General features: G+C 49.8%; 1 protein-coding gene across 1 annotated transcript; it reads right to left on the bottom strand.

Annotated features, from left to right (window-relative positions):
- Nucleotides 1-11,765, bottom strand: npy8ar (neuropeptide Y receptor Y8a). Its single transcript, XM_086188226.1, has 5 exons — nt 10,620-11,765; nt 10,110-10,351; nt 9,854-10,000; nt 7,607-8,012; nt 1-123 (listed from the first exon to the last, which is right to left on the bottom strand). Exons 1-5 carry the CDS (start codon nt 10,926-10,928, stop codon nt 1-3), a joined length of 1,227 nt encoding a protein of 408 aa, XP_086044352.1. The 5' UTR covers nt 10,929-11,765.
- Nucleotides 11,766-11,994: the final 229 nt, after the last annotated feature.

Raw genomic sequence — 11,994 nt, 5'->3', positions numbered from 1 at the left:
TCAAGTCCCAGTGGACATTTCAGCCAAATCCCAATTCTGAAGACAGCTTGACTTTAGAGTTCTGGTTAGGCACCTGGATGAGACGGTTAAGATGGGGGCGGTTCCATCGGTGCGGTCCCCACACTGTAGAAAAACAAACAGTCGTGTGTGTGAGGGATGTTTGTTCGTTGTGGGGACATAAATCTCTGTTTGACATTGTGGGGACATGCCTCTGTTGTCAGGTAAAAGCAAGTCCCCACATTGGAATTTGTCATTTTTGGGTGATGACACATTTTATGGGTGACATTTCCTGGTCCTGGTCCTGGTTGTCATGGCGAGTCCTTTACAGTGATGGAAACATGACCAAAAACCTGTTCTCTCAGACATTAGTCGAACACGTTTTTTCCCCGTCAGCTGAAATACTTCTTCGCTCTGTGTGTGTGAGACAAATACCAACTGTGTGTGTGTGTGTGTGTGTGTGTGTGTGTGTGTGTGTGTGTGTGTGTGAGAGAGAGAGAGATCACAGGTAACCAGGGAAACCAGGGATGAGATGCGTCCCAATTTTGTGGTTAGCAAAGAATCAGAGAGAGGAAAAGCAGGAAGATCAATGTGTGTGTGTGTGCGTTCTCGCCTCACAGGCGACATCAACTTGCTTCAGCCTCTGAAATCACAAACCTGGAGCTTCGCCTTGGCGTGTTGGTTGGTGCTATGTGTCTCCATGGTTATTCTTTTTATAAATCTAATGCTAATGTATGCAAAGTGAGTCACCCATGCAGAAGCCTGCAAATCCCTGTGCAGTTGAGGGCTGCTGCCTTGTTCCAGGCGAGCTGAATCCTCCCTGTGTACAGTATCAAACGGTCTGCTGTAGCATTGTGAGCTGCCTCCGCCCCCCCACCCGCTGTTGGAGGCGTGAACAGCTGGTGGCGAGAATCTTATCTTATCTCCCTGTGCTTGTCATGTTAAATCACTGGGATTCTGCAGCTTCTTCGACACGCAAACTGCAGCTTAAAAATAAGATGCATTGTCACTCAGGAGGCTTTAGTTTCACAGAGGCGGCAGTCTTCCCTCCGACTAGGATCTGCGGGCGCACTAAGTTCCTCCAATTACGGTTTAGAGAGATAGGATGAGCAGGGTCACTGCTGGACAGGACCCCCTAACCACAGACCCTCATGAGAAATCAGGCTGAGGCTTTGATGAAAATGTATCTGTCCACTGCCCGTCTGATGTCAGGTTTCTTTCATCTTGCATGCCGTTCGTCTCTCTGCACGCTGAAGCAGCAACAGCTCAGCTGGAAGTGTTTAGGATCAAACGCGTGAAACAGACTCTTGACGTCTTCCATTGTCTGTGGTGAGACACACGGAGGTCTTCAGAGATTTCCCAGGAGGTTAAACTCCTCCATTCTCTAATCTCCAGGTCAGGGACCTGAAAGCAGGTGTGTGATTTCCAGCAGATGGACATGCTAACAGGTTCAGTTCTACATCAGATCCACCAGTAAACACCAGACCGGTGGATGGTGGAGGTTCAGTTCTACATCAGAGCCACCAGTAAACACCAGACCGGTGGATGGTGGAGGTTCAGTTCTACATCAGATCCACCAGTAAACACCAGACCGGTGGATGGTGGAGGTTCAGTTCTACATCAGATCCACCAATAAACACCAGACCGGTGGATGTTGGAGTGGTGGGGTCTTAAAAACCTGGGTTGCTAACAAGAGTCTAGAGGAGCCTGCAGAGGTCATGGAGGTCATTAAAGGTCACCAGGTGGGGGTCTTCGCTGTGGTGATGTTGAAGTCATGCCTCTGCAGTCACACGTTGATTCTCTCAATGGCCATTGAGTCAGAAAATGGAAGACAAATTTTAACGCACCTGTTTAAGGCTGCAGTGACACTGGCAGCAGGTTAACAGTAAAGTTTGTATGACGTGTTATGATGAGCTAAACTAGCGGTGAACAATAGCAGGTTACACATCAGAGGTTTAGTCACCTTCAACTCAAAGACTCTACAGTACAACAGTTTTCCTCTGTTCCTGGAGAAAACACCCAGATTCACAGTCCGGAGGAGAAAACAAACATGAATTCAAGCTGCAAGCAGCGTTGTGAGGGCCTGAGCCCTGGCCTGAATCCCAGGGTGTCCTGGTCCAGGGTGGAGGCCTTGTAGTTGAGGAGTTAGAAGCCTGAGTCTGATCAGAGAGTGACAGCAGAGCTGAGAGCTGGCCCTTTAAGAACCCCTCCCCCACTGCTCTGTCTCTGATCTGTGCTAGAGTGAGAGCAGAGCTGAGAGCTGGCCCTTTAAGAACCCCTCCCCACTGCTCTGTCTCTGATCTGTGCTAGAGTGAGAGCAGAGCTGAGAGCTGGCCCTTTAAGAACCCCTCCCCCACTGCTCTGTCTCTGATCTGTGCTAGAGTGGAGAGCAGAGCTGAGAGCTGGCCCTTTAAGAACCCCTCCCCCACTGCTCTGTCTCTGATCTGTGCTAGAGTGAGAGCAGAGCTGAGAGCTGGCCCTTTAAGAACCCCTCCCCCACTGCTCTGTCTCTGATCTGTGCTAGAGTGAGAGCAGAGCTGAGAGCTGGCCCTTTAAGAACCCCTCCCCCACTGCTCTGTCTCTGATCTGTGCTAGAGTGAGAGCAGAGCTGAGAGCTGGCCCTTTAAGAACCCCTCCCCACTGCTCTGTCTCTGATCTGTGCTAGAGTGAGAGCAGAGCTGAGAGCTGGCCCTTTAAGAACCCCTCCCCCACTGCTCTGTCTCTGATCTGTGCTAGAGTGAGAGCAGAGCTGAGAGCTGGCCCTTTAAGAACCCCTCCCCACTGCTCTGTCTTTGATCTGTGCTAGAGTGAGAGCAGAGCTGAGAGCTGGCCCTTTAAGAACCCCTCCCCCACTGCTCTGTCTTTGATCTGTGCTAGAGTGAGAGCAGAGCTGAGAGCTGGCCCTTTAAGAACCCCTCCCCCACTGCTCTGTCTCTGATCTGTGCTAGAGTGAGAGCAGAGCTGAGAGCTGGCCCTTTAAGAACCCTCCCCACTGCTCTGTCTCTGATCTGTGCTAGAGTGAGAGCAGAGCTGAGAGCTGGCCCTTTAAGAACCCCTCCCCCACTGCTCTGTCTCTGATCTGTGCTAGAGTGAGAGCAGAGCTGAGAGCTGGCCCTTTAAGAACCCCTCCCCACTGCTCTGTCTTTGATCTGTGCTAGAGTGAGAGCAGAGCTGAGAGCTGGCCCTTTAAGAACCCCTCCCCACTGCTCTGTCTCTGATCTGTGCTAGAGTGGAGAGAGAGGAGGAGCACCAGGACTGGAGTGGGACAAGAGGAAGAAGTCTGCATACGCTGGTCCAGAGGGACACAGAACACCATGTTCTTGGAGGGGTTTTTGTCAGGAATGCAGTGGTGTGGTTGGTAGAGCTGTGGGATGGATGGTGTAGACGTGAGAAGCGTTTGTTTGACAGTATGAACCTGAGAGGACACCGTCTCCCCATAGGCTTCCATTGGAAGCTGAAACGTGTCTCCCCCACTTTGACGGCTTGTAAAACCCAAATCGTTGGCGCTTTTATAAAAACTTTTAATAACTTTTAATCAGCACAGTTGGGAGAGAAATGTGTGAAAGTTTGGAAGTGATAGCATTAATGCACTAGGAGGAGATAGATTTTGTTGGGGAGTAAAAAAAGTCTTCATTTTGACAGTTTTGTCCAATTTGTGGACATTCTGTTGTAGACAGGTGAGGGGTCAGAGTGGAGGAATTGTTGATCTTGATGAGACGAGTCCAGTGGTGTTGGTCCCATGTTTGTGGGACATTCCTGGGAGGAGTTATAGCGCTGCAAATTATCTAAATCATCTTTTAGTTGTGTGGCTCCCTAGGTGGCGCTATAGACTTCTTCTTTTTTGTAGATTAGTGAATGTTTAGCCAGACTGGACAAGTGTGGTGAATTTCAGTGAATTTCATGCATGTTCAGGTGGTGAAATTAGATGATGCTCATATTGGGCACTCATTGACAGCAAGAACAGTCCAGGACCAGGTTTTGAATGGTGTGGATGTGAAAACCGGCTCCAGGCCGTCTGGCCCAGCTGCCTCATGGGTGTTGGGGGGCTGGGACACTGGTTAGTGGGTGTTTGTAGTGCTGCTGATGTGTTGCTCTGACCAGCAAACATATTAGGGCCTGAGCCTGAAGGTTCTTCAGGCTCAGGCCCTAAAAACCCTTGTATGAGTGACACAAGAAGAAACGACCTCTGGGTCACAGTCCAGTCGGTAAAACCCAGATTTGTGAAACATGGACAAGAGGATGTTGGTTAGTTAACGTCAGAAACAAGGCCATGTTGTTAATGATGTTTGTATGTGTACTTCTATGTCACATGACTTATTTTCCTTTGTCTTTCTTCAAAAGGAAAGACTAAAAAAAAAGGAGACTTGCAAAATACTGAACTGGAACCTTCTCTGTTTGGGTGAACTCAGCTCTGTGGTTTCATTTTTCCTTTTCAGCAGAAAATAAACAACAATAGGGGAGGGTGAAAATGCATGCAGACCTGTTGTATGTTGGTATTAAATTAATAGATCGATCAGAAGTACTAGTCTCAGGAAGTATTTTGTGAATCACATGCGTTTCTGTGGCCATCTCCCACCAAGGAACAAAAGGACAAACGGTAGGAGACAGGATGAAGGGGGGGGGGGGGGTGAGAAGCAGATGATGAACAGGCGCTACAGCCGTTGCTGAGGAAATCATCTGCCTTTTCTTTGTTGTTGAATGGGATAAACCAGGGGTCCCCAAACTTTTTCCTGTGAGGGCCACATAACTTTCCCCTTCTCTGAGGGGGCAGTTTGGAACAGAGAAAGTGTGGCGATCGCAGGGGTGCCTCAAGGTAAAAATGTCTTGTTTTCCAGAGAGCCACACCACCTAATAACCCTCTCTGGGTTCGGGTCCAGGGTTTTTTCAGGGGCTGCCAGATAGGAGCACGGACTGCAGGAGGGTGGACTAGGATGTCACGCTCTACGCGTGTATGGAATAGAGGCTGACTGAGTTCACACCAAACGACAATGTGAATTTTCGCGTCGCTTTATTCAGGAATATGAACTCATTGATCCAGCGATCAAATTCGCACCAATAAAGTGACGTGAAAATTCACGTTGCGTTTGGTGAACGTTCGGGCTGCAACGAACGACTCTTTTAACAGTCGACTAGTCACCGACTATGAAACGATTAGTCGACTCATCAGATAATTATTAATTTTTTCTTAAATTTAGCATGAAGTTGATTTAATTACGTGTCAAATGATAAAAAACAAGAAAGATGGTTCAATGAAAAACGCATCTTTTATTGAGTTCATTAATTTAAAACACGTTTGTCAGGCACAGTCTCAAACGCCAGAGCTCTCTTTTGTAGTGAAAACACGCTTCTAAAATGTCCAATGTGTCCTAAAACCGTCCTGCTTGAATGTCCCTTGAGTCTCACGAGGAGAGTCAGACTGCGCTTCCTTCAGCTGCCCGACGGCTTCTTCAAATGTTCCTGCATCACCGCCATGACACCAAGGTCTGCTTAGCAACCTTTGCTAGTAGTCCTTTTATTCGCCGTATCGCGGCTGAAATGCTCCCAAAGTTTAGAAGTTCTGTTGCGCGTACCTGATGTTGACGCCGCCATTTCTCTATGTTCCCACTCAGAGAAGAGACGCTACTGCGCATGAGCGACTCTGGCAGAGATGATAATCAAGAGAGACACCTCACTCTGCTGGAAAAACGCGTGTGGCGACAACAGTCGACGATGGAATTCATGGTCGACTGTTGTTATTATTGATTTTTGTCAACAAATCGTTGCGGCCCCAGTGAACACGCCTGAATAGTTAATAATGAAAATAGTTCATAGCTCGTTATCAATTTTATTATCAAATACAAATACATATGGAAAAAAAATCAAAATGCATCTCTGGTATTGTTCAGGGGGCCGGGCCAAATGTGGAGGCGGGCCGTATCCGGCCCGTGGGCCGTAGTTTGGGGACCACTGGTGTAAAGACTGGGACCGTTCAGCAAGAGTCTTCTCTCCATGCTGCATGTTTTAAAGAGACTTGATTCATCACACCGAGTATGGAATTCTTCAGAGAATTAGCAACTCTCAACTGATCTACAAGGAGAATTTCCCTGACAGTTACACCCGCCATTTTGGATTGGGGTGTAACTGAGGTCAGTGTGAAAGGGTTCGAAGTCACTCGACAAACATCCAGCTGAACTTCGAGAGAGAAGACGTTTCATCGTTCATGAGCAGTTACACACAGCACGTCCAAAGTCAACAACGAGAATTTAACTTGAATATTCATGGATTCCACAAACCCTCGCCGCCGCCGCCGCCGCCAAGTTCATGAGAATGACAGGCAATTGAGTGTGTGAGGACAGAACAGGAAACGTCTACAATCAGGATTCAATCAGCAGCTCAGCCAGAGGCTGACGAGCTGAGTGGCATCATGAGTGTCACGCATGCAGATGTGAGGTGGTGATCACGGAAGATGTGAAGCACACGTGCCCCCATGAACACGCTATATCACACGCGCACACACACACACACACACACATATTCAATGTTAATTAACTGTTGCTAATGCTCCACGCTACATAATCGAGAACAACAGTGACAAGCTTCATTCTGACACGAGGACCTGACGATGAAGAGATGCAAAGACGAAAATCCCGTCGCTCCTCCAGAGAAAACGCCATCATTGTTGAAACGACATTTTAGCTGCTGCAGTGTTTCATCTGCAATGAGCCACCAGCAGAGTTTCTCCTGATACGCACGTTTCCTAAAACGTCGCCGACACTCAAAGCAGTTACAGGAAGATGTCAGAGGAAGTTGTTATCTGCTGCATCCTGAAATATCACCGTAGAAACAGCAAACCTCTCCTTCTGCACACTTCTCAGCCTCGAACCCTCAGAGTGCGACTACGTATCGGTGCTTTGTTTGAAGGTTTCATTTTATTCTTCCACCACATGAAGTCGAGGCAGCAGTCAGAAGTAAAACAGGTCAATGTGGAAATGAAAGAGAATCTGGAGGAATACATTCCCAGAAGCAGACAAACAGCCCCACACATTCTCTTGGTCAGGTGAGAGAAGCTCCATCACCGTCGCTCACACGTGTCACTTCCTCAGTCATCCATAAATAGGCATGGCCACGCCCCAACGCTTGGGCCCCTTCTGCTGCTACGCTTCATTGTGAAGAGATGACGATTCTTGAGGTCATCAGGCACCAACTTGTCTTTGAACCCTAAGTGAGTTTTGACAAAATGTCTTTATAACAATCGCAACCAGTGCTAATTAGCTAGCAAGCCACGCTAACACTCTGGCTAGACACCATCTCAACCGCCAAAAATGGAGAGACTAGAAACATGAAGCTGTTTCAAGCTAAAATCTACAACCCACCACCAACAGTCCACATCTCACACCATGGCACGCGTAGCAACAGCTACTGATGGGGCGGGGCTTAGTTCCTCAGAGTCCATCAGGTGTATGTTGTGTTGCGAAGTACAGGAACACTGTGGGAATGAAGTGGCGTTCGTCATTGACTCGCTCTGCAACTTCTCAAGCTGTCCCTCATTCCCTGGTCTGTTTCCTCGAGAGGTCATAGGACACTCCTAGCGATGAGCTGGCAGAGTTTTAGCGCGTATGGCAGAGCTGACCTGGGGTCTGGGGGATGGCGTGCACACTGAGCCCATCCTGTTGAGGGAGGTGGCCTTGGTCAAGCCGTCGCTGCCCACCGTGGAAAGAGGGAAGCTCTCGTAGCTCTCGGCGGCGCGGTTCCTGCATTGGCAGCGCTGCAGTGTCAGCCTCAGCTCCCTCTGGAAGTTGCTGTTGAGGAAGCCGTAGACCACTGGGTTGATGCAAGTGGACGCCATCGCCATCAGGTGGCAGACAGAGAAGACGGCATCATGCTGGCAGTCGGGGAGGGCCTGGTGGTGCCAGTCGAACAGCGTGTTGAAGACATTGAGCGGCAGCCAGCACAGAGCAAAGGCTACAACGATGGCGAGCAGCATGGCGTTGATCCTCTGGGCTCCCCGAGTCCTCCGGCTGCGCTCCAGCATGTCCCTGCAAACAGAGAGTTATGGTTTCAGCCACGTGCCTCCAATAACCAATAACCACGACCTGCATGTTCACTGTTAGCAAATGGTCTTTGATACGCTTGTGGACGGCGTCCTGAGGTCATGATGACCATGAAGGAAATAAACACAACTACAAACATTTGGACTTGAGAAGCATTTCCTGGGGCCTCGTCTGGCCACCAGGTCAGATCCTCCAATGCGAGGAAGTGAAAACACGTTCACGTCTTGATCGTTACGACAAACTCGTCTAAGCCAGAACACGTGCTTCCATGTTTGATCAGCTGATCCATGTTTATGTTACTGGGACACGATATTGTATTTTTGTGTTTCAGGGTCAGATGGATCATAGTGCCACCTGGTGGCAACAGGAAGTGACAAATTTTATTACACGTCGATGTCCTCGTCCTATTGGGTCGGACCAGATCCCCTCAGATGGGGTCAGAACCTCTTTTAGAACCTGGTGGTGGGTCACTGTGGACTGAGTGGTTACCGTGGTGAGGAGGCAGCCATGTTTGATGTCTGAATGTAGAACAGGAGGCTGGAGTAACTGGAGTCACATGGTCAGATCTTTGACAAGTCCTGAAGACGTCTACAGCTGAGTGTAAGTTTTAGCACCACCTGGTGGTTACAGGAAGTGAGTCTGATGGAACAAACATCACATGACTCTGTTTTGTCTTCACCTGATGTGCAGCTGCAGCACTCACAGGAAGTGGGTGTTCTCTTGCGCCACCTGGAGGCAGGAGTCATCTGCTCCTCCCTCTCTAATACGTGTGCGCGCACGCACACACACACACTTGGATGTGGGCGGGGTGTGAGGCTCCGCCCATCACTGCTGACAGCAATCATTAGTAAAGTTCACCTGAGTGGAGGTCTGAGCTCTCATGTGATTCCTGGTTAGAAACTGTTGGAAACTTTTTAATCCTAGAATATGAGATTGCTCATTTCACTGATCTTCAGATTTCACAAACAGCTGATTTGTTGGTTCTCTAACTGGAGAACAAGATGAAACCAGTAGCAGTCTGCACTTCAGACGTCTGAAGAAGGAAACATGAGGAAGTAGGCGACTGTGACTGTGAGTGGTGTGATCGAATCACCTGTCAGTACATCCACACCTCCTGTCTGAACCCTTTAGAACTTCTACGTCCACTAGAGACTGTGTTGGTTCCCCTCCTGTGGAACCGTCTCCCAGTTTCAGTCCAGGACCCAGACCCCCTCTCTAGGTTTAAGAGCAGACTTAAGACCTCCTTGTCGATCAGGCTTATAGTCAGGACTGCTTAGGCTGGCCCTTAGACCTGCTGCTATAGGCTCAGACTGCTGGGATCTCCCATGATGCACTGGGCTTCTCTCTCCTCCTCCTGTCCTCAGACGTGTTACTAACTCCTCTTCTTCGCCCCTCATCCCAGATCCTGGTGCTGCTGGAGGAGGCTCCAGACCTGAAGAGGCTCCAGCTGCCACCCGTAGCTCCACCTGCTCACGTCCCCGTCTGTCCATCAGTCTCTCCTCCTTTCTCTCCCTCTTTATCTCTGTCCCTCTCTTTCCTTCTGTCTCTCTGTCTTCCTCCATTCTCTGTCTTTGTCTCTGTCCTGCTCTCCTGCTCTCTCTCCGTCCCCACTGATCCTGGATCTGCTCCACATTCCTGCTGGTAAAGGAAGGTTCTGGTGGCTGCTGTTGCAGGATGTGCTGCTGATGGAGAATTGTTGGGTGGAGGTTCATTGAAGGCACACAAATAAACCTATCTTGACTTGTTGCTCTGCCTCTCACACAAATGTGGCATGCATGTTGCCGTGGGTCTACGGGGTAGAAGCAGGTGACAGGTGTGGGGGCGACCTGCGTCGTCGGAGGCGGAGGAAGATCCTCAGGTAGCAGAGCAGCACCAGCAGCAGCGGGAGGCAGTACTGGAAGAGCAGCAGCGAGGTGGTGTAGGCCAGCCGGTGCTTGTCTGAGGGCCACAGCTCCATGCAGATCAGGTGGTCCCTGAAGCAGACAGACACACAGCCATCAACACGGCAGGACGCTCCCTCCAAAACGCCTTGGTCACATGACATGACATCATCAAATACAAACGCTGCGTTGAGTGGCTGACCTGAACGGGTTGGAGGGCAGGCTGATGTTCTGGAAGGGGTCGTTGGTGAGGATGTTGAAGGACAGGAAGGGCAGCGAGATGAAGCAGGCCACCAACCACGTCAGCCCAACAGCCAGGTAGGAGTGGCCGGCAGCGGGGGACCAGCCGGTGGGATGGAGGATCAACTGGTGGCGCTCCAGCGCGATGAGCACCAGCGAGAAGATGGAGACCGTCACTGACATGCACTGAACGAAGGGCGTGACCTGGGGTGAGGAAAGAAACGCACGCTGTCACTTAACATCTTTTACGATATAAAACACTGCACAGTCACGTTGACGCCTTCACACTGGATGACACAAGTTAGGGTTGGTTCCCTCAGAATGAGTGACAGACAGCATGACAACTGAACAGACCTCACTTTGGTACTTCTTCTCCTTGGATGATAAATGATTTATGTAAATACTAATATATTTCCATATCTTTCTGCAGTGTGTGATGATGTCATCGGCGGCTGAGGGGGCGGTCACTGACCTTACAGAGTGCCTCCCCCAGCACCCAGCGGTCCATCAATGTGTAGATCACCGTCACAGGAAGACACACCACACACATCAGGATGTCGGAGCAGGACAGGTTGGCTATTAGGATGTTGGTGACATTGCGCAGCTCCTGTTGCCGGGCGATGATGAACACCAAGCCAGCATTGCCTAGCAACCCAATGGCTATGACAGCACTGTACGCCACGATCAAGAAAGTGGCCCCGCCTACAGAGGGTGGACACTGAGGGGTTTCCCCCCAGTTGGAGCCTTCCCAGACAGCCAGGAGGCCACTGTTGTTGGACATGGTTGGGGGGAGGAGAGGGGGTGGGTGGGGGAGAATTGGTTCAAAGTTCAACTGGACAGAAGCTGCAACCAAACTTCTCTGCCAACAGCCAGACTGACACAGGAAGTAGGTAAGGAACAGTCGCCGTGGCGTCAAGAGATTCAGATGTAGATGTCCTCTTCAATGTTTCCCTGTAGACGACAAGAAACCAAAAACAACACTGAGAATCACAGAGACGGATGAAAGTGTCCCACTGTGAGGTGGAGGAGACACTGACTCCTCCACTACATGTGAGATGACCATGATTCAGGGTCCACCTCTCAATCATAGGCCACACCCCTCAGATAAAGGGATTTTCTTGGCAAAAATGAAGGACTCACTAACACAGATTTGAACACATCTGTGAAGCAGACATGAAAATTGTCCCCAGGAGGGGGGGACAGAGAGCATTCTCAGACACTTCAGCCCCTGACGTCTGTCTCAGGCCCCTGCCCACATTCAGTCCTGGAGTTTTGTTCAGGCGTCCTCAGCTGTGGTGGAAATGTGTATTCTTGAATATCATCAGAATATTCCACCATTCTTACAGTGTTTCAGTATCCTCCAGTGACTCTGAGAACATAGGAATTGTAAATGAGGAAAAAACAATCACACCCAGTATCAATAACGTCCGTCTTCCAGGATGAGTCATTCATGCAGCTTATTATCGTCCAAACAGCAGCAATAGCAACATAAAACCCGGGACGTCGCTGTCTCCCAATGGCCAAATACCATGTTAGTAAATCATGTTCGCAACGAGTTAGCAACAAATGTTTTCAGACCAATTCATCTTTTGGTCTGTGAGGCTGATCCTGGATCAGGTGATCGGACAAGGACGCATTTCTGTCTCTCAGTTTTGCACTCTGGCCGCAGCCCCATCATCCACAGAACCAGGACAAAGATGGCTGCAGCCCCGTCAGCCACAGAACCAGGACAAAGATGGCCGCAGCCCAGTCAGCCAAAGAACCAGGACAAAGATGGCCGCAGCCCAGTCAGCCAAAGAACCAGGACAAAGATGGCCGCAGCCCAGTCAGCCAAAGAACCAGGACAA

The sequence above is a fragment of the Aulostomus chinensis genome, chromosome 19 (genome assembly GCF_037954235.1).
Source record: "Aulostomus chinensis isolate RoL2024-O1b breed Wild chromosome 19, RoL_Achi_v1.0, whole genome shotgun sequence".
NCBI lineage: Eukaryota > Metazoa > Chordata > Actinopteri > Syngnathiformes > Aulostomidae > Aulostomus > Aulostomus chinensis.
The sequence above is the reverse complement of the archived record's forward strand: the minus strand, read 5'-3'. Positions and strand labels throughout refer to the sequence as shown.